General features: G+C 42.1%; 1 protein-coding gene across 8 annotated transcripts in view; it reads right to left on the bottom strand.

Annotated features, from left to right (window-relative positions):
- nrxn2b (neurexin 2b) overlaps window positions 1-23,055 on the bottom strand; it is a 710,873-nt gene that overhangs the window by 14,710 nt on the left and 673,108 nt on the right. For 6 of the 8 annotated variants that reach the window (XM_080298329.1, XM_026160323.2, XM_080298326.1 and 3 more), the window contains 2 exons: window positions 14,636-14,725; window positions 2,960-3,282 (listed from right to left, as the gene is read on the bottom strand). In XM_080298329.1, coding sequence (XP_080154455.1) covers window positions 2,960-3,282; window positions 14,636-14,725 — 413 coding nt within the window. The remainder of the gene's footprint in view (window positions 1-2,959; window positions 3,283-14,635; window positions 14,726-23,055) is intronic. The other 2 variants (XM_080298328.1, XM_080298327.1) reach the window with 1 other exon arrangement.

The raw sequence follows: 23,055 nt of genomic DNA on the forward strand, positions 1-23,055 counted from the left end.
CGCATGATAAGGTGGGGCCAGGTTTCACAATGAACTCACCCGAAACTCTGGCTGATTGGGACCCACACCCAGTTTCACACCTTGGCTCAGGCGATTAGAGGATCATCAGGGGGTCCTTTTGTCCCTCTGTGGGGGGTCACTCCCACTAGGTTTATATCTGGGACTCTCCACCATTTGACCTTAGAACTGAAGAAGCTTCTCGGATGAGAGGTGAAACGTCTTCAAGTAACTTAAAGAAGTCCAGACGCTTTTCTTTGCAAGCTCCTTTGACGACTGACAAGTTGGTACCATAACAGCACACGGGCTCTAAGTCAGATCCTCCCCCTTCAAATTAGACCTTCAAAAATAGAGCTTCACAAACCAATGGATAATGTCACATTGGCCTGTCTTCATATACCCTGTAAGATTGTGACTCACGTATCCCAAATTTTCGCCAGGCACAGTGATAGTCTGTGATTCTGATTGAGTTTGAGTCGTGTATGGGTTTTTGCTCCGTCTTGTCTGTTCAGCTTCGATACACACCGCTGCTCGCACTAAATACACTGTTTTCTTCCATTTCCCCCTCAACTGCTGTTCCTGCCACAAATATGAAAACAAACAACACTTCCAGTTCACCACAGGCACGTTCCCAGGACAGAGCCTGGTGTTTAAAAGAGCAAATATAAATGATTTCATACAGTCTGGTGCCTCTCAGCTGTTGTAAAAATCAATGTAATCCTCCACCCTTCAAGAGGTTTTGCCTAATTTTGCTAGACTACAGCTGTGTTCACAGTTATTCTTTTGTTGCTTTATTCTGTCTTTCCTTTGGGTTGGGGGACAGAGGAGGTACCACACCTGGGACCACCTGTATGATCAGCGCTAATGTTTTTAGGCTTTTCTACACACAGAAAAATGCCTGTTTGATCATTAAAGTACATGCATAGTGACTCATAGGTAACATCTTTTGATTCGCCAGCATATATCCTTAATGCTATTTTTGTCTATTGTGGCAATACACTTGGTTGAGCTAGGTGCATAATAATCATAAAGATGGAGCCATTAAAATGTGTGTACACTATCTAAAAAATAGAGTCTTAGCAATAAAAAGCACTCTAAAGGTGGAACCGTGCTTTTTTATGACCCAACATAAACATAAGTCAGCAAATGGAATACACATTAAGGCTTGTAACAACCAAAAGGCAGACAACACTCAAGAGTCCTCTGCTATCCTAAAATGCTTCCGGATAATTTATCAAGCGGGGCAGTCTGAGGCTGCCAATTTCACATCACAGACAGATGCTTTTAAAGCTCGCTATACGCTCAACGTGGAGAGCAGGTTTCGCCAAGAAGTCTGGAGGCCAGAGACACTGAACCGAGTGCATCGTACATGCGGCATCTTAAATCCATGTTCCACTGATCTCATGTTTAAAGAGAAGAGAGAGAAACACTAAATCACAGACCAGCTGATTGTGCCAACTGGGCACAATCAAGATGCTGTTGACTGCGAAGGAGCTCTGACAGGTTTTAGGTCCAAAACTTTTTGTTTGTACTTCCGTGGCACCGATAACCATGACTGAGACAAGTGCACCTTCATATTTTGTCAACTGCCATCAAAGTATTAGTTTGATGAGCCTGTGGAGGCCTCATTAAGGCTGACTTTTATCAATGTACAAGAAAGAAAGAAAAACAGTTGCTGCAAAACTAAAAGTTTTCTTTAATCTGGGTGCTCGCAGTATAACTTTGCATCTATTGTGCAGCGGTGCCAACAGCTTCACCTTATCTTTAGTCTAACTGGAACTGCCACATTTAACCAAAATGAGGCACAATAGGAAGGTTTGAGACGATGATAAAAGGACAAAGATCTAAACACATTCTGGATCTGCTGATCATGGTTTTCAGGGAAGAGTGTGAGTGGCTCGCTGACTGATCTCAGATATGCCTCTGTGGACATGAAGAGTGCTAATGAACACAACTGAATAAGAGGAAAGCACTAGTAATTGGCACCGCGCTTTTGTGTTTTCCGCGACACCATAAAAGTATGCCATAGAGCTGAAATTGAAAGTATGGAATTGACAGGTTTTAAAGCTTTCAACTAATTAAGGTACAAAATCTCTACAGCGCCAAATATAGCTGACGTACAGTACATCCACGAGCATGGGCGACAAGCTTTCAGCGCTTCCTCTCATGGCCTGGATCACACTTTTTTTTTGCACAGCACACAGTTTATAGCTAATGATGCTGGATGTGAACTGGAGCGTATTCCCCTCCTGGATCTTGTTATTAGGTCTTTTTATGATGGCCCGCCTCTTCCATCTTCTTGCATGTGGGCAAGGAAAAGGTCCCCTACTGTTTGCTAATTGTTGCTTTCCGTGCTGGTAATATGTGCCTTTAGCCCATGTGGATAATCATCAGAGCATAAATCACAGCCTCTCACATGCGCACGATGTAGACTCGTAAATGGAAGTTTATTGTTGTGCTCTTTGTGTAGCAAGATTTCCTTCTCGAGATGGTCCTGCCTTCGACCAGTGAGCAGTGATTTCTAGGATCCCGGTCAGCCACATCTTCTTAAAGAAAATCAAAACCGCAGTGTTGATTGGTCTAATGGATGGATCAAACAGCTGAGGGCTGTTTGACCATCTGAATACAGCTGATGGCTAACAAGGGGAAACTCGCACACAGCACAGAGCTGAGAATGTGACTGTTTGACCTTGTAGCTGACATCTGATTTCTTTTGAAATCTCTTCATGTAAGAAGAACCATCTGGTTACTTGGCTATGCTGTTTAATCTTTCAAATATTGTTTTCAGCAGTTCGAGGATTTTGGGGAAACTTTAAAAAGCCAATTAAAACTAACTGGCAATGGTCCATCACAATGCACAGCACCAGAGCATCTTCTTGCCTCGGTGACTCAAACAGCAGCCTTTTGATTTTTCTCTATGAATCATATAAACAAGCTGGCATCACTAGCTCACTTTGCTCACCTGTGTCACACTGTCCCTCATGGTTGGCGAGCGCTGTTTGCGGGTGGTGGTTGTGGCCATGGTGGTGGTTGTCTCCATGATTGTGGTGGACATATCAGCCAGCGGGGTGGTGGAGGTGGTGTCGGTAGTCAGCACCGAGGGCACGTCACCCACCAGCCTCAGGTTGCCCTGGGTCTGGACGTTGGGGTCGCCCTCGGCTGCTAGTTTGAGGACCTGCAGGCCGTTGTAGTACAGGCCTGAGATCTGGCCCTGGAAGTGGCGCCCTTTCTCTCCACCACCGATTTTGATGAACGCTTGGCTGTTGAAGATGGTCAGCTGGCGACCTAATATGCGACAGATGACAAGACGGAGGGAAGAAGGAGGAGAGAGAAGCGGAAAGAAGAGAGGTCATGAAAGAGGGGAAGGAAAGAAAGGGGCAAAGAATACAAATCAGGTCATGATCTTCAGGTGAGCTTCAACATGAAACACAGTGAATCGGAGGAGATAGGGGGAGTGTTTCAATCACAAGGGATTTCCTGGGTAACACTTTAGGGAGATTGGACCCTGGCTTGCTGCAGTTGCAGTCATTATGGAGCTAGTCACGTGGCACATTCCCAGAAAAGCACCCTGAATCTGGCAGTCAAATAGATTGCAGGAGCAGTCGCGGATTGACCCTGAGACTGAAGGTTCACAGCAAAATGCATCTCATTTGCCCTGAGATGGAATATATTAGAACAATGCTGGGTCTATGTCATTGACCTCCAATGCACATGAGCTGCACAATGATAAAGTATCTCTGCCAGAGGAAAAACCATCACCCTGCTTTGCCATCTAAAGGAGGAAAATGAGATTCTCATTGGAAGAAAATGTTTAATTCAGCAGGGGCTGTTCCTCTCTGTGGTCATTACCATTCATCTGGATGGATAGATGGATGAAGAGAGGACAAAGTCAACTGTTTAACCAGGGTCCAATACTAATGTGTCACCAGGTCTTGTGGTGTAGGGGCAGAGTGGGGGCAGTCTGAAAGGTATAATTTTTCTCCCTGTATTTTCTCCAACTGACATCCGTTTAGATTTTATTTTATTCCCCTCCTCCCCCTCCGACAGGCATGCATCCCTACTGTGCCTGCTTATCCCCAACACTCAGACTGACGCAATCTTTGACCCCTAGTGAGACTCACATGGACATCGGGGAATATTCAGGTTAGAGGAAAACTGTTGGAAGGATGTGGGTTAAAAACAGTCCTTATGAGGTAATTACTCAGAGGAGAAGGATGGGAGAAGCTAAAGAGGTTTTTTATGGATTAATCAATCCCTGCAAGGAAAGAGAGAGTGTGTTTGTTCGTGAAAGGGATACTGCGCTAATGTGTGCATTTGGGAGTGAAATATTGACTCAGTAGACATGGTGGGCTACGAATCTTGGGCCTGAAGGGAGTGTGTTTATGAATGTGGTTGCGTGTGTGCATGTACGCACATTTATTACGTCTTGTGCAGGTATGGGAGATTACTCCTCAGCGCTTCTGCTGGCACTCCTGCTCAAGTAATCTGCTCACAGTGACTTCCCTGCATGTGATTCAATTAAATAACAAATGCTCTGAATAACTTTCTGAATGCTTGTTTCATGGTTTCAATCAGACTGTAAGCTGGTGACAACTTTCTTCTCATCAGACGCTGGGGACAGGTCCAGGTCCCATTTGTTTTCAATTAGGAGAGCTGAGAGGGTTCTTCACCACTATAATTATAATTTACTCTTCATCTATATGGGTGTGTTGACCTGTTTATAAGATTCAGGTGTGCGGGAATATCAGAGGAATTATGTCAATGAATGCTTGCGTTGGTACGTAAATGTAAAACTGCATGTTTAATCTACGTGTGTACGTAGACTCTACAGAAGTGCTGAAGACATAAATCTGTTTCCTCGATGAGGGCCATTACACATGTCAGCCTATTATCAGATCATTAGACCAAGGTCCCACAAGGGACTAGGCTCCTGTCCCCTAACTCTATAATAATGAGACTTAATGTCTGGCATATGCGCTGTTGACATAATATCTGACTCTTATTCTATTATATCATTACTTAGCATGTTTAGTGTGGGAGTGATGCTGCAATAAATAGAACAGGAAAGGATGAACAGACTGTTAAACTACGAACATCAGCCGGGAAAATACAGGAGAAAATACATGCACGTGTATACACAAAGATTCACTTTAAACACACACACACACACACACACACACACACACGCTTGCACTAAAATTTTAGCCCCCTTAATTAACCCCACCCCGCACACGTTCACAAATCAGCCCAGAAGGTCTCCATTGTAAACATCTTCACTTGGACTGAAAGGGTCATAGAGTGTGGACAAGTTGAAGACATGGTGTTTTTCTATTGTGTGTGGTGTGAAACTCCAAGTCACAAGATGGTCTGTTCAGATAGGACAATTTACTCCGCAGGAGCTAAGTGTAATGGTGGCAGAGTTACACTCTGAGCCAGTGACACAGTCATAAGTAAGCTATATTGACAAGCAGCTTATGATTATGATGTAGAGTAAGGAGGATTAGTAATACCTCCTAGAGTCACTGCACATGCATTCATGTATCATACATATTTCTTAAAATGTCCAAGCATCCGTTGGGTGACCTATTTAATGCCTCTCTTTGTGAAAGAAAAAAAAAGCCTCGAGCACATGAGAGTACTGTGGCCATTTATGTGCTCATCCCATATGAGACAAAGAAAGCCAAGAAGAAAGGTGCCCTCTAGACTAGATGAAGGGAAATCAGTGTTTGTTTTCGTAGCTGTCTGCTCAGGATGAGACTCTAACAAGGCCTGATGAAGTTATTGTTTCAGGGTCTGCCGGGTCAAATCAAAAGTGACATGTGGTTTTAGAACCAATTTTGGCGGCAGGCGTAAGTGGGGCGGGGTGGAGGCGAGGAAAGATAGAAAGAGAAGCCTCTGCAATGACATGCAATCACGGTGCTTAATATGACAGAGCTGGCTGTGGCGCTGCTGCAGAGAAGAGGGTGTGTGTGCATGTATATAATAACTTATGAAATGTGTCAGTGAAATGACCTTTATGTGTGTGATAGTTGGCCTTTTCAAGTAGTGTCTATTTCCTCAACATTTATTTACATACACCTCTCCCTCTGTGTGTGTGCTTGTGTGTATTAGGCAGCAGCACAGCACACATGGGTTACACATCCATGAGGCTCTGTTTCACCAATTTCAGTGTGTATGGATGTGTTTTGCCTCTCTCCACAGGAATTTTAAGGTGATGGGCATTTAATGGGCAGAGACGATGGAAGCAGCTGGATAGGGGTGGCTGTAGGGTGGGGTGGTGGCGTTAGAGGGGCTAAATGGATTGGGGTGTGTATGTGCGTGTTTGTGTGTTGGGACGAGGGGCTGACAGCCAGCCTTTCATTATAATGGGCATCCGCAGCCATACACAAAGCCTTAATTAACTGCAATGCAGAGACCAGAATGGTCAGACTTCTGTAATCAGCTACTGCAGAGACTGAGCGGAGTTCATACATCTATCCCTCTATCTGTTTATATACCCATATGTCTGAAAATAATTAAAGATTTTAAAGTGTGAGAATTACGAGCAAAAATAATAAACGGCTATGCATATTCAAACATGAGTGCACTGTATATACATTTAGCGACAAAGATGTCTCTAAATGTAATGGATGCTAATGGACGCTAACATGTTGATGTTAAGTAGGAAAAATGCTTTGCCTGACAGACACGTCCCAATATATTCCCATTCTAAAATGCTAAACTTCACAGCATTAAAAAGCTACAGCCTAACAGGTGTAGGCTATTTAACTGTACCTCTCAACAATGTTTGTAGTGTTGGTGCTTTTTAAAGCATTTTTATTGAAATTAAAGTCCAACACGTTTGTCCTTCAGTTTTGTTAGTGAATCGCTAGTATTAACATGTTAGCTAACACTAATAAACTACATGTGCCATTTCAGTTCTCCAAAATCTGAATGTTAAAATCCAGTCCAAATTGGATGTACAGTCTCTGGTTTGCTAGCATGCTAGCTATTGGTAGATAACAGGAAACAAGGTATAGCTGAAGGTGAAAGACTGTCTCAAACCATTATGTATTATTTCATGCCCGATTATACTGCTAAACTTCACAGCCTGGAATAAGGATTAAAATTCTTAGAACACATCGAAGGCAACAGGGTATTCATCTGATAATTGTGATCTCAGGCAAAAATGATGGACCAACAAACACTGTCTAATGAGCCACCCTACCAGGATGGCTAAAAGCACACATTACTATTAAAGCTACAGTCGTTCAGTACCAATTGAACATGGAAATTGATTTTAATAATCAGTTTTCGCACCACCAGAGCAGAAAAATCTGCACAACCATCCATCTTCTTCAGCTATGTTCAACCTGATATCTACAAATAGCTGCCAAGGTAGTCTTAGCTACGTAGCTTTATGTGCAGCTATAAAAAAAAGCTTTATTTCTTGTAAATGCAGATGGTGCCTTATTAAGAAATGCAAACTGAGAGAGCAGACCAGTTTGGGCCTGTTTTTAGCGTATTCTCTCAGTGTCACTCTGAGAGACAAAACAACTTCATTTTATGGAACGATGAGATGTAATTCTTTCCTTCACTACATACCTATATTTAGCGTAAATAATGGCCCTTAGGTTTAAATCCATAGGCTATGTATTTAATGAACAAATAGGGGAATACAGACTACAGACATGTTGCATACCAACAAAAAAGCTGTTGGTGATGAAATGATATGGATAGAAATATGCTGGAAAGCAACATGATCTAGGAGCCTTATGATAGCAGTTACATACATACAATATATATATCGTATATATATAGGTATATCGTGATTACATGCGAATCCCAAGGCAGTTAGCCATTGAGATTGTTGAGATGTGTATATCTTTTTTCCCCATTTCTAAGGATACTGTAACTAGAAATGATGCATCTTGGAAAACCTCTTCCAGTTCTTCAGCATCATTAGCATCCTGGCAGCAGCTCTCTAAACAGGTGATTGGGGTAAGAAAAGGTGGGAACAACTCTTTCTAAAGGTATTATAAGCAACAATCACAACCCCCTTCATCCTGTCTTAGCTGATAGGTAATCAATATGACAGGAGATGCGGACTCCCTGCTATAGTACACTTTACCCCAGCCTGCAATATTATCACAGGGCTTTTCCTCAGCAGTGTCTTCAAACAAAGCATATATATTTTAATAAAACAAAAAGAAATGCTTGAAGTAAATTAGCATTATAAAAATCCATACATGTATAATTTACTTTCTTATAATGCTGGCCACAGTGAAACTCCTGAGTAATCTACCCAAGCCTGGAGAAAAAGAGATGATAAAGACAGGTTGGACAGAGTCTTGGAGAATAGGGACATAAGAGATGACAGAAGCGAGGGAGGATGACAGACGAGGAGGACAGAGAAAGAGCAAGTGTGCATGAGGACCGAATGTCAAAGAGACAGAGCGAGGGCATGAAGGGTGGGGATAGAGAGAGTGCATGACAGGCTCGATAAAAAGAACAAGAGGAATGATGCAGTTAAAGAGTGGCTGCAGAGACAGACATACAGTAACACACAAGAGTAAGACGGTAAGAAGCAAGCAGAAGGGAGAGTAAGTCATGTAGTGAGATGAAAGGCAAAAGGAAAGGGGGAAAAAAGAAGAAGAAGAAAGTGCAGTGAAGTGCTTACTATGGATATTAAATGATCACGGGAAGCACTAGTGAGTCACCTCCAGCTTTGCACCCTGATTTTCAAGTATAGCCACTTAATCACATGGTTAACTTAGTTATAACAGGGTTTTATATCTACCTTCCTTGACTAATGCCAAAGCTTCCTGCTGTGTGTATCCCCACAAACCTGCTGTTTGACCACAGAAGGTGCTCATAAAGAGGACGTAGGGATACATTAACACAGAGGTGGTGAGAATACTAAAATAAAATACCCAGCTGTCAAAAACAACATTGTAAAAACGGACCTAAGAATTGTAAAATTTTGTGATTAGTGATAGATGGTGTTAAATTTGTCTTTCTTTAGTTATAATATGGTAAAAATGATTGAACTGACACTTTTATATTCCTAATACATGGCTAAATACAAAGTCGGTGGTGAAAAGAAATTCCCAGAAAAAAAGCCAACTGGTCCGAAAACAGTCCATTTCACACAGCGATTCTATGTGCACACTGACTCTAAGACTGGGTGCAGTGGACCTCAGCGTCTTTACTTCAGTAAGAACTAAAAATAACACACTGAAATGATAACCAAACATCTATTCAAGAAGATTTTTGCAATAGCTACAAACACCGTTAATATCTTGCATGAAAAGTATAAATGTATCCTCTTTGTGTGCCTGAAGATATAATGCAGCACCTGATTGCACATTTTAAATCTTTTATATGGGCACTAGTTTCACCGCAGTCTGAGTTCTCTTTGATAAAGATTACCTCTTTGACCAAAAGTAAAATGCTCTGAAGCTGTAAAAGCACATTTCTACCTTCAGTCTTCCTCAACTAGAGAGAAATGGCTTGTCACAGACGAGCTGTGGTCAGTAATTACTATCTATGTTGAGCCAAACTAGGGAGTGGGCTGGTTTTAGGCCACGCTTGGATTGCTATTGCACAGATTGCTTGTCGGAGGCAGAAAAATAATGGTTGCATGTCTGTTGCAACCCTCAAAATGTATGTGGAGAGGAGGGGAGGGGACGGCGGCCTGGCGCTGTGTTCTAGCCAGGTTTAGCCCTTCCTCTGCCTGTGGACCTGAAGCAGGAGGGAGGCACCCGGAGAGTGAAAGGAGTGGATGGTGGTAAAGGATGATCTAAGTGTATATGAGGGGATATGAAAAGCACTGCAGCTGGAGAGAGCAGTATCTCTCTCCCACCACCGTCATCATTACGCCTCTCTCATCCTCCTTCTACTCCTGTTATCTCACAGAGAGGAGGCATGCCATATGGTTGCAAGAAGCTTCTATTCCGAATGTTTTCTCTTGCAGGGTGGGAGGGATGGCCCAGAATTCACCTCTGTCAATGCGCTCCTTTTTGACGTGCAGGGTGCAAACTTGGACCGTTAGCGTGCAGAGTCTGTATTTGTTTCTGCGCACAAATCCTTCATGCGCCTGCAGAATTTAGAGTATCCGTATCAACAAACATGAACTCCCCCATTTTCATTTTCTTCTGCAAAGAAAAAAGGATAGGAAAGGATAAAGTCGAAGAAGGCAGGAGCACAATGGGGGCGGGGTGGGATGCTGACAAAGTCGATTATGAAGCGTTCCCAAGTTATCTCCTTGGTGCACAGCTCTCCTTGGTAATTAAGAACGTTTTGCTTTTTTACTTCCCAGAAGTTGGGTTGGTTCGGGTAGAACACTATGAATTAATTGTGTTTGACAATGGCGATGAGGGGCCAAATGCAGCATGAAGATAGACAGAAAGTCTTGGGAGGCAGAGTGAAGCTCTGAGGTCCTTGAAGGAAGCTCTGGGCAGTGAGACTGTGACGGTGCAGTGAAGTACTCTGGAGACAGTAGATTGGATGTAATCAGATGTGGCTCTATATCTGATCCTACATCTGTATGTGGATCTTAAACAAGTGATACTGTCGAGGGAGAGACAAAGAGAGATAGCACAGTGGTTAGCTGGGTACAATTTTCCTTCTTCCTGTTCTCTCCAGCTGTGACTGTACTGCTTTTAGGCCATTTCATGGTAGGGGACCATGAAATAACAGTAAAGAGTCCCTTATTTCAGACTAAAGAGACGTGTTCTCGCTGCCACTTCTCTTCTCATGAGCAAGCACGTTAAAATTCATTCCGTCTCCCCCTACTTCTCTCAGATATGGCTGTAATAGTGCAGCGAGATCAAATGAGAAAACAACATAGTAACTCTGCGGGATGCAAAGCTTATGATGGAGTTACTGAAAGACAGCCTCATATGGATTTACTCTCAATTGACTGCTGCCAGATGTGAGAAAATCTCTGAAATGAAGCTGGGATCATGAATAGCAGCCCTGGACCAATGCCTGGCCTGGAGATTTGATTTGGGCTTTGGCACCACACCAAGCGGAGGGCACTTGATTGCTTTCACTTTGGGAATTGGGGCGCTCGCACCAAACCATTAAACACTGAACGTTAAACCTAGTTCTAGCGTTTTAGCCTGCAGAGACCTGCTATCCTAGTATTCCTCCCTTCTTCTACTCCCTGCACTTGTGTAGCTCAACTCCAGGCTTGATTGTCAGGCTGCCGGGGAGCTCTAGAGGGATAGAGTTGTTGCCAGAAGAAGATGTTCCAATTCCTCTGGGAGCTTTTTTCGCTTCGCTTCCTTCCTTTTCGCATCTGTTAAAGTGAACACCTACGGGAAATTGATTCTTGCCGGTTATTTGTACTGTTTATTTTCTAGTGGAGCTCCCTGATGAGATGTGGAAGCCGCGACACACATTTATTGTTTCTAGCAAAAAAACCCCCCCAAAAAACGGAGAATACTTGCCAAGTATTTTTCTTTTTTTGGGTAAGGTTGGCATTGGTGGTCAGAGGAAAAAGGAGGAGGATAAGAAGGGAGAGTGAGGGTTAGGATAGGCAGACAGAGAGGAGAAAACTTGGGATGACAGACCCATCACAAGAAGAAGAATAAGGGGACACATGTGAGGAAGTTTTGTCCCGGCTAGAGCTGTTGCAAACTTTTGGGACTTGGGATTTTTCCCCTCCACTGGGTCTCTGTAATGGCTGCCGTTTTGGATTTAGTCAGCAGGCACCGAGTTGGCCAGAGATGCTAACTCTGATCTGCCTCACACACAGTTGGGGAGATGGGATAAAGGCTTCAGAATGAGATGTAGTGAGACAGTGCAGCGGCACGGCCCAGCTCTCCTTGAGGACACTTCTGGCTCCAGTGACTTCCATTATATCCCGGTGTGACTAAAATACTGATTTGTAATAGCGAATGCGGGCGATTAGCTCTCTTATTTTTACTTCTGTCCACATATTAAAGTAATAACGCGTTGAGATTTGTACTTATAAGATCTGAAAGATGTGGATGTTTTCCATGCTTGGTGAGTTTTACAGAATTGATGAAACACTAAAGGCACTTGAAGAGGAGACCCACGGGGCTGATTGTTTTCCTCACTCTGGTCAAGAACCCTGAAACATGTAAAGACCCTCTGAGGCGCTGATGTAAGAAAAATCACTGGACACCAGAGACCATAAACCCCATATTGGCAACACAGCCTGGACCATTACAGGCCATCCATTTCAGAATGAATGATCCCGGCTGTTTGCCACACACACGCACACACACACACACACACACACGAACCAGTGTGTAAGTCTTGTTCAAGTATACCACTCACCCTGCATAGCAAATACACACAGAAGGATACATTAAAATACATCAATCTCTTTAGGAGTGAAAACAATAAATGTTAAAGGGACCTTCATTTATTTTTGCTTAGACACATTTTGTTGAAATGACCCAGAGCAGCTGTGTCACTGCTGAATTTAGCCTTCAGTCATTTGCTGTGTTTTAACCCTCTGAGTTTTGCTTTACATCAAGATGGGGACAACGGGAAGATGTTGCCACTTGGAGATTTGTGTCTTTTAGCAGGAGTTAGAACATTGTTAGCTTCGTATTTAGTTCTTGTCCCGAACGACTGCCGTAACCTGTCCAAGTTCTTCCAGATACCAGCATCCAGGGCAAATTATGTTCAAAGATTAAGCATCGTTTATAACACGGTTATAACTGAGGGCTCTCTGAATTTTGTCACCAGCGGGGCAAAGCTGGGAAATCAGTCAGATCGTTTCAATTTAAGAACGCGGACGACGTAGCAGCGAGAGAAGCCCCCAGCGATTAGTGTGGGTGGAGTTTGATTTGCTGTTAGGTGGTTAGATTCTGCTTAGAGGTTTCTTAGCTTAAATCTCTCTCCATGTCCTTATCAAAGCAACAAACAGCTTTAACCCTTTGAGCTTAGCAATGTCCTCTAATCCCCATTCATTATCTAATCTAGTTACAAACAGCATCTTCCAGAGCCACTTTTCCTCTTCAGTCCGTGACGTGTGTAAGACGTTCCTTTAATGAATCCCATAATATTAACAAATAAAAGACCTTGCAGATTTTTACCCCCCAAAATGCACCCAAAAATGATCAAAGCCTGCACTTGAGATTTAATGGGTGTTTATTTGTTTATTTCTCCTGCCTACTTTCTGCAAAAGCTCTCATCAAAATGATTGGATACAGGCTCATATCAAACTATAGAAGAAAGAGAATAATAGATTCAGTTTAATGCTCAGTCTCTTTAGAGTTTCATAGCATGCACAAATCATTTCATAAGTGGGTAAGTCATTTTTTATTGATCCACTTTTTCATTCAACTTTCATCTCCCAAGCCTCTTTAATTCTGATTTGTGTCCTAACTAACCTCAGCAAAAGTGCATTCCCCGGCATGTCAGAGGAGAGCACAGAAGTCAGTTTTCCTCGAACTAGAAATGAATGCAAGGATTGTTTTGTTTCCATGAAATAAATATGCAAGCACTTCATTTATCTTGTTTGTCTGTCACATGAATACTTCATTTAGCTCTCGCAGACAAATTTCATCTTCTGAAATCATGCGTGCATGTTTTATCGTTCACAATTCCATTTCAGGAACCCCCCTAAAGGTATCTGGCCTCAAAAGCTTAATTCATGATAATTGCAATACATCTCTTATGCAAATAGTGAAGCTATTGCAGATGTTACTGTAAAGTCTTAGATTCTTATCCTTGTACTGTTTTTTTTAATAGTTTGCTAGAGTTCTGTGTGCGCTAGTTACCAATAAAAAAAGTTGTCTTTGAAGTAGAAACTCAACTTCTTCTTCTTTCTTTCTTTTTAAAAAAATAAGAATCAACCACCTTCAGCAGCACAAACACGCGGCACAAGACAGAGAGGTTGGGACATTCAGCACTCAAAGGGTTAAAGAATTGTCACTTTCATGGCATCGCATTACAAACTTGTGGCTCAAGTTCTGTGTAACGTTGGGCGAGAAATGGAGCCCACACGCTGAACAAACACAACAGTCCCTTTAACTTTTAGTGACTTTCATGGGGATTCTTTTCCTTGAGGATAGTCATTCTTTTCTTTTTGCTCTGTTTTCATGAGTGATTAGTCAGTACAAGTTCACATTCAGCCAACAAAAGACACATGAAAGAAGCAAACGGATTCACTAGGTTGTTTACATGTGGTCAGGTTATTACGGGATTATGTTGGGTTATTCGGGAGTTATTTCTCTGAAGAGATGCAGCCCCAGTTTAAGGTGCTTTGGATAAGGTCCTTTTTATATCTCCAAATCAATACTTCAGAGGAACGAAAACTTATAGAAGGTAATTGTTTTTTGGAATGACAATTTTTTGTCACAGTGAACAGCTTTAACTGACAACTAGATATAAAACTGAGAGGAAAAGAAAATATCTTCTGACAATACCTCATTTGCAGCGTGGCTTCCCATCACTGGAGATAAAGAAAAACTTCAAAAGAATTAGCTAATTATATATCAGTCAGTCATTTGCAGGCTTTTAAAGTCTGCACTGGGTTATAATGGACCCACAGTCGTGTGAAAAAGCCAGATCGTATTCACCCTTGATGCTTGGCACTGCACCTCTTCCAGAGTGGTGGTTAACGGTAGGTTAGGCAGTTAGATCATTAGTGGAGTTAAAGGGATTTTATTACCTTTGTCGAGTAGCCACTCGTCAACTACCCGACCAAGTCGGTATGGGATTCTTTGTCTAGCAATAGCCAGGCGCTCATTATCAAAGTTCCCTTTAAGAAATTTGGAGAAGACAAATTAAGAAAAGGTTACACAAATCTGGAAGTTGAAAGGTTAGAGGTTAGAAGGGCAACATGGCAAATGTTTAGCAAGTTATGTACTTTAAATCAGCTTTAGTTAGGACAGGAAGAACTTGTGGATGTGTTTTCGGGCTGGTTTGTTTGGTTAGACAAGTTAACAGCATTCTAGTTACCTTGAATTTTAAATGATTTTTTTAAATGCACTAACAAGTTAAACAGATTTATGAATTATTTAGATATAGTATGATTACATTTGTGGAAGTGCTAAATTATAATAGCTGTCACAGAGTCACAGAATCAGCAGTCAGTAAACAACACAGTTATTACAGTATGAAATAATAAAGCAGAAAAAAAGATTTCCCATTGTTATTTCACATGAGCATGACATAATCACAGAGAATTAAAACACATTTCATGGTTGTTCCAAGGAAGACATATTTAAGTTCCTGCCGCACACAAAGCATTGCTGATGAGCAAACCTCCACCTGTGGAGCATCACTTCACTTTACATCCAGTTACTCCACTCTGACTAAAGAGAAAAAAGATTTAGTGAAACTGTCAGCACTGAGTTTTTCTCAGGTTTTTTTCTTCCTTCTTATGCATTAATGGAGCACTTCTCAGTGGCACTTGGCAATTAGCATCACTTCATCAACGTGTCAAAGAAGTTTCATTGCTGCTGTGCAAACTTATTATCCCTCACTTCACTTCAATCAACCTCGGGGTCATACGCTGTACCTCTTATAGCACTGTCAACAGAGACAGAGCTGGAATTAGGGAAGACGAGGGCTGATGTGACCAGACTTGGGGTTTTAATAAAATCTAATGCGGTGGTAAAGTCAGAGGATTAATTAGGAGTTTTATGTACGTCAAACAGCAGCCTTTGTCAAAAACCTGAGAGCTATGCTAGCTAAAATGAGGTCAGGGAATCCCCTGGTGTCCTAGCAGAGGGATAAAGTTCTGCGAGTGGTACCAAAAAAATAAATAAATATATATATACATATATATATATATATATATATATATATATATATATATATATATATATATGTATATATATATATATATACATATATATATATATATATGGGTGTAGTATATAGTATATATGTAGTATATACACCAACATATAAAATATATGACATGTAGGAATGTGTCCAAAATGCATTACTTGCTACAGTCTGAGGGGGAAAAAAAAAGTGGACATAGATTGAATTGGAGTTCCTAGCAGGATACTGACAGGAGATGCTGATGGAATTATCTGCAGAGAGATGAGTCAGGGATTCAGGGAAGGTTTGGGAACAGTGTCTAAACGGTAAACACTCTAAGCTTAGAGTGCTACATCCTGCATCCTCACAAGTATACACTGATTTTGCCCCAACTCCCCCCTTAGCACCACCCTCTGTGGTGCCGCAATGATCTAAAATAGACCACCTCTCAGTTCTGCAGTACCTACATCTACTCCCCAGGGGTCTCTCTACCCACACCTGCCTCTGTAGAAATGGCTCACATAAGCAAGAGGAGATGCGTTTCCACGTGTGCATACTGTATATGAAGGGAAACAGTTGTTTGTGTGTGGGGCAGAGGGCCGAAAGATAATGAAATCTGAACAGAGAAAACGCACGGAGAAGGAAGAAGCCTGGGATAAATGATAGCTGGCACACTGATGACGAAAATAGGAATTTTGTCTGGAATTTTGATCTTTTTAGTGACTTGAGACCCTCAAGTCATGAACCTGATCTATTTAAGCAGGTTAACATTTGGACCATCTGTGTTTTCTTTCTGAAACTGAAATTAGTCTAAATTGAAAGGAAACGCTCATGCAGCAATTACACGCATGTGTTCACATTGCACTTAAGATTATCCAGGCACAGCTCTGACTTCTGGAAAACCAGTACGGCAATTAGAGTGCACATACAACCCTGGTTTTAGAAATGACACGGCCACTCTGTTGCAATCACCGAATTAGAGAAGGAGAGACAGATGCCGCTGGCAGCAGACAGGGACGAGGGGAAGATGGGACAAATGAGAGGGGTGTGGTGGTGATGGTGGGGGTTGCAGAAAAACGGCAAAATCAAAATAATAACAGAGCGAAAGCAAAATTGTGGGAGGCAGAAGTCCTTAGTGAGATGAATCAATTGTGTGCATGCGTGTTCTCCTCCTACTGCCACATCTGCCATCTCATCCACAAACCCTGACTAAATCTCCTCCCTCCTCTAACTTTCACTTCTGAATCAGCCACTTCCAGCAACACAATCCAATACAAGATCCCTTTTACCAGCCAAATAATTTGTGGATAATGATCATCCACCGGTACTTCTCCCTCTAGTGGCAGGCTTCTTCAAAAATGGGTTCACCCTCCTCATCTTCTGTGTCCTCTCCATGAAAATGTTCCTTTCCTTTCTTGTTTCCATCATTCTTTCTCTAATCCCTTTCCTTTGTCTTACTCACTTATCCATTTCCTCGTGCTTGCTCCTTTCCATCTAACTGCTCTTCTTCTCTGCTTGTCCTTCCCTTATTCTCAAACAATCCTTCAGCCACACTTGGCGCTGTCCTTTTTCTCACCTCCCCTTGCCAAAACTAATTTTGATGTCTTTGTTTGCTAATAACTTCCATGCCCTATTCTTCCCTTGCACCTATATCCCTTCTTTTCATCTCCCGTTTCCCTCGTTCTTTATAAATTCTTCCTCAGCTACTATTTTTCTGTTCTTTCTCCTTCTATTCGCTATGCACAGCTGTCATTTCTTGTCCATCCAAGCTCACCGTTACTTCTCCCCTTTTCTCACATATCTCTCACTTGCCCCGTTAATCCCCTGCCTTTGTTTTGTTTTATTTACCTTCACTCAATTTTACCTCTGTATTCTTCATCTCCCCACGACGCAGCAAGTTTATTACTAGGATATTAGATGTAGTACACAGGCACTTCCACACAGTCTAAGTGTGTGGCAGGCAAAGTAATAAATGCTCAGAGTGTAGAGTGTGTACTGTATGTAAATGTGTGTATCCTTCCCTGGTGATCAGGAGTGAGTGACAACATCCTCATCAGCAACCAAAGACAGCAGAGAAATCAACAAGGGGGCTTCTTACCTAACCACTTGAAACAAAAACAAAAAAAGAGGGACAAGAGGAAAAAAACAGGATCTGATGGAAACCACAACAAAGAAAATTTGACTATAAATTTAATTTTAGCAAAACATATGTGCAGTGGCAAGGGAAAAAGTGGCACAACGTCCTGTTGGACAGGTTTTTTTTAATGTCCTCTACACTGCAATTTCTAAAACCCAAATTCCTCTGTGTCCTGCTTGTGTGTTTGCATCTGTTTGTATTCGGATCCTTAGAGAAATAAGTCATTCTGTGTGAAACAGTGACGCTTCTCCCTTCTCGCTCCTCGCTCCTACCAGCTGAAGCCTGCTCTGCATAAGAATGGGGAGGGGGGGATAGAGTAAACAGCTGGGCCCTTCTCCTCTCCTTCTCCACTATTATCGCGCTCACTCCATTCCCAGGACTGTTCTCTTCGCTTGATATGAAAGATGGAGGAACAATGCTCTCGTACCTGGTGCTCAAGTAAAATCTGATATACAAGAGAGGGAGAGAGTGATAAACTAGTAAACGAATCAGTGGTTCTATTACTTTGAGGGATGTATTTTTTTTCCTTTTATAGCCAATGTTCACCAATGGAAAGCAGTGTATCAGATATACGGAAATATTCCCTTAAAGGGTCCACACACTTATGCAAGGAATACAGTTTGACAATATAATAGCCCTGATGCATCATGAAAGTCTTTGATGCACTCAAAGACTTTCATGATGCATCATGATCTTTGTTCATACTAGGACCAGAAGTGAGGCTCTATGAATGGATTTGTTATTGTTGACTTCTATGTTAAATAATAATGTTTAGCAGACACAGCTCTGCGCTTTATGTCAAATATGAGCCTAAGCCTATACTTCATGCTTCATCATGTCCCTGAAACACCGCTGCTGAGGACAGACACGTGTCTGTCCTCAGCCACCTGGAGCATTGGCGGGATTAAAAGCTATGATCAGACTGGTTTTGGGTAGGTATCACAGCAAGGCAAAGGCACGCTGATTAACTGGCACCCTGGGGAGACACAAAGCAAGGTAGGGGAGGCAGGGGACCTGCACAGCATGCCAGGAGTGCAGAGTGTGTCTGAGAGTGTCGGAGATTTGGATGTTTTGATAATCCACCATATGAATCACACACTGTGTCTTTGCGTATCAGTACAAACGTCCATGTCTGTGTGATTACATGCGATTGTGTTTGTAGCAACTCTCCAAGGAGCCAACTGCATATCATGTAGCTCTGCAGGCAGCCAGATGCCCTTGTACAGGACACCCACATTGGAAATCCATCCATAAGAATGGAGATTACATTGGAGACGATTGGCCAGCAGCCATCCCGCTCTTCCTCCTCTCACAGAAACCTCTCTCCATCAAACTCGCCTCATTCTGCTTTTCATTTGGTAACTTTAGATGGATTGCTCTCTTATCCACTGGGTGTTTTCGAGAGCAGATTGGCATAGGAAACCACAGCCTTATGTAATGTAACCTCGTGCTACTAGATGCATCTCTTGTTCTTAAATACTTGCTCCTGTTTTTTTTTCTTTTGTTCAGTTCTTTTATTAACAAATGTGATCAAATTGTGATTTTATAGCAATTCCAACAGGTGTTTGGGAAAGATGGCAAGTGATGCCAGTGCAGAGTCAAATTTCAGTCTATTTTTCTGGGAGATGATGTTAAAGAGTCAAAAATTGACAAAATTGACACGATAAGATGGCAGTTTTGGATCTGTTTTTTTCTCCTCCATCTTTTTTTTAAACCAGAGACTGCAGACGAGTTTTGTCTCTTCATGTGAAACGCGAGGGAAAAGAAAGCGATTTACCTACCCACCATGCTCTTTTGTTCAATGTAAATACATCAGCCACCATTCACGTCTGCGTGCATCTCAAACAGACAGCTCGCTGTTTTAACAGCTAGCTCATCTGTCTTTCATCTTTGCAGCAGTTATCAATGCAGCAGCTCGTTTTCATTTCTTCCCCTCTTTCGTCTTGCTTCGACAGGATCCTTACCACCTTTCATCTCGGCCACGGTGGATTTGTGCGAGGGTGGCTGCCAAAGTGAGCCAAAGAAAGCCCCCCTCCCCCCACCTTCCCAACCCCAACTCGTGTGGAAATCAAAGTTGTCACTTCTCTAATTACCCAAAGCAATCTTTTCCCTCTCCTGATCTGCACTACTTAGCTGTCTCTCCTCTTTCCCTTTCTCTACTCATCATTATTCCTTGACTGTTTTAGTGTTCTCGCTCTCTCCATCATCACATAGTCACAGGCCAATAATTGGAAATACCTTCCAACGGTGCAAGATCCAATCACAAGAAGTCACAGAGCACCAGAGGCCCAATAAGAACCAGCAGAATGAGGGAGGGAACTATCATTAGAGACAAGTGACTAAGCTGGCTGACTTCAATTAACTATTACTGGCTTTTCTGCTGTACCTGTACCTTGAATGTAATAATGTAAGAGCCCAAAATATGACAAATGTTTGTCACGCATCGAATCCCAGTAAAGCTTTAAGAATACTTTTTTTTAAAAATTATTATTATAAAGAGCTGTTTTCAGGGTAAAGTGAACTTAAAAACTCCACCTGCTTATAGTAATAACATAAAAAACACGAATGAACAACAGAAATTTGTGTTAGCGACTGCAGATTACAGAAACACAGAGCTTCTGTGGCGCAACTCTATAAACTAGTCCTAACCAAGGACTAGTTTATAGAGTTTCTGTGAGAAAAGCATATTTTAAGAATTTTGAGAAAATGGAAACATTTTGCGCTCAATTCCAGGAGCTCCGTACTGTGTTGGCGTTAATGCTGAATAAGTTACATTTATACCTTAATGTCATGCAGGGGCTGTTACGACAGTGCAGACTAATTAGGGCTGGATGAGGTGACCCTGGATCTTCCTTTAGTTACGCTGCAAATGCCATAGGTTTTGCATTCTTTGTGTGTTTATACACCCCTCTGCATTTAATCATTAGTTATTATTCATTCCTGTCTCTCTTCTACAGTCTGTCTTTTTGGGGGTCGACTGACTGATTTTCTACCTTTTTCTCAAGGTAGTTTATATTGTATTACCTTACAATATAAACTACCTTGAGGTGACCGTTATTGTGATTCAGCACTGTATAAATGGAACTGAATTATTAACGTTATGGAAAATGAATGAATGAGCCTAGTTTCCAGTATATAAAGCTGCTGGTGCCATACCATATGACAGTTGAAATGGTTTCCTGCCAATCCCACCATGTGGTTCACTCCACACCGTCGTCTGTCATCTAGTGCTTGGAGGAACATTAAAGCGATGCAGGTCTACTTCAGTACTGTTTGTTTAGAGGCCAAAGCTGCTGAAGTAAAATCTAGTCCATGTTCAACTGAAGTCTCTGTGCCTACAGCCATTTGTCTCACTCTGTATAAAGTGCACCCTTCTTTCCTAATCAAGTTGCTCACCCCTATTTTTAGAGTGCTCTCATATAGCTTTTGCTAAAGGGAAAAGGGAAGCAGATTTTCTGGGCTGCCACAGTCCCCCCCCCCCCCCCCCCCCCCCTTTTGTCTCCCTGACTGCAGAGGTAGCAGAGACAAAGATGGTTACCGACGCACCGTGGCAACATGAAGGTAAAGATAAAAAGGGGAAGTAGGAAGGAGAGAGCATAGCCAAGACCATTTATCTGAGTAGTAAGAACATCTTAACAACTCAGTCGGAAGAGCTGAAGCTGACCTTGCTGGTACAAAGAGTCTCTCTTCTTCTGTGAATCCATGTCTTTCCTCTTTACTCCCCCCCGACTATAAATGCCAGCCTTCACGCTGCACAGATCCTCTAAGTGCCTTACAGAGTGAAAACACGCAATAACAACAGCCCTGTCTTTGTACTTTATCTTTCCTCTTTTCTTTTCTGCCCTTGTCTTATGATCTGTATTAAGACCTGGGCTGGACTCCTCAAAGTCAACATTATCTGGAGCAGCAAGTAATTTATGTTTTACAAACTTATTCTAAGTTCATGCACGACTCTACATTGCACGTGAATGGTGTGTTTATGCTCTATCACATTGGACAGGCTATATGTAAAGAATTTCCCAAATCTGGGACAAATTAAGTTTATCTTATCTTAATCTTGCCCGCTGTGTTGCAATCCAATTTGTGAAGCTCTTATTAGTCAGTAACATTCTTTATCCATCAGTAAGAAGCCTTATCCATCTCAGCAGTAACAGCAGCTTGCTTCCAGCATGCATACTGGATTTCGCCTCCCCCCACCAAACCACTCCTTCTCTTTCTTCCTCTCTCTTCCTTCTTCTCCATTAGACATTTTCAGCAATGCATCCCCTTTGCTACACTTTGCCGCACATTCCTTTTCCTCTTTCCTACCCCCCCTGCCGTCAGACCCTCCATCCATGCATCCATTGCCATCCCCTAACCGCCACTTCTTCTTTCCAGTTCTGCTCAACTGCAGTCAGAAACTAAAGTGAAGTGACAGCTCCATAGTAAATCTGCTGCTTGTAAATACAGCTCTCAATGACTAGGAAACAGTAGGATTGCACACTGTGAGCTCTCATTGGTCATAATGACACAGTTATGAGGCAGCAAAATATGGTAATCGCAGCCAATATGCTGTGATGGTGTTGATATAACTGTGGTTGTAAAATTCAGAATGATTATTCAAAGCTCAGGGGACACCTTAGTGAATCCCAAATGCCAAGTGTGGTATAAACTCACATAAAATGAATGGATTCTTCCTGAAGCTGAATTCTTACTGTAATGTCACAACTCACTGTGTCCTGTGACTATAGCCACCATCCATTCATCCATCCATTTTCCTCTGTCTATCTAATCCAATGGGGCTCAGCCCAGCTGTCACTGGGCAGACAGACACCTAGATTCACAGAAAGAGTTAATGTGATGGAGTAGTATGACACAAATCAGACAGATTCACGTATTACAATTTACTACAAAAACTATACTATATCTCTATATAAACAACAACACGTCTCCCTTCACAGCTTAGAAACAGCTAAGATGGAAAATTTGTTTCAGTGGTTGAAAGGGCAACTGGCTCCTTGTAAGAGAGGGATTACTGCTATAGCGGCCTCCGCTCACTAAATCTGACCTCTCCTTGGGGTGTTTCAGCAGCTTGATTGGCAAGAAAGTAAAGAACAGGAAGAGAATAACTCAAGAAAAGAGTAAAAAAAAAGACATTTGTGGAATTTGATCTATGAGCAGGATTTTAAAATCTAAACTAC

This window comes from Astatotilapia calliptera, chromosome 3, assembly GCF_964374335.1.
Source record: "Astatotilapia calliptera chromosome 3, fAstCal68.1, whole genome shotgun sequence".
NCBI lineage: Eukaryota > Metazoa > Chordata > Actinopteri > Cichliformes > Cichlidae > Astatotilapia > Astatotilapia calliptera.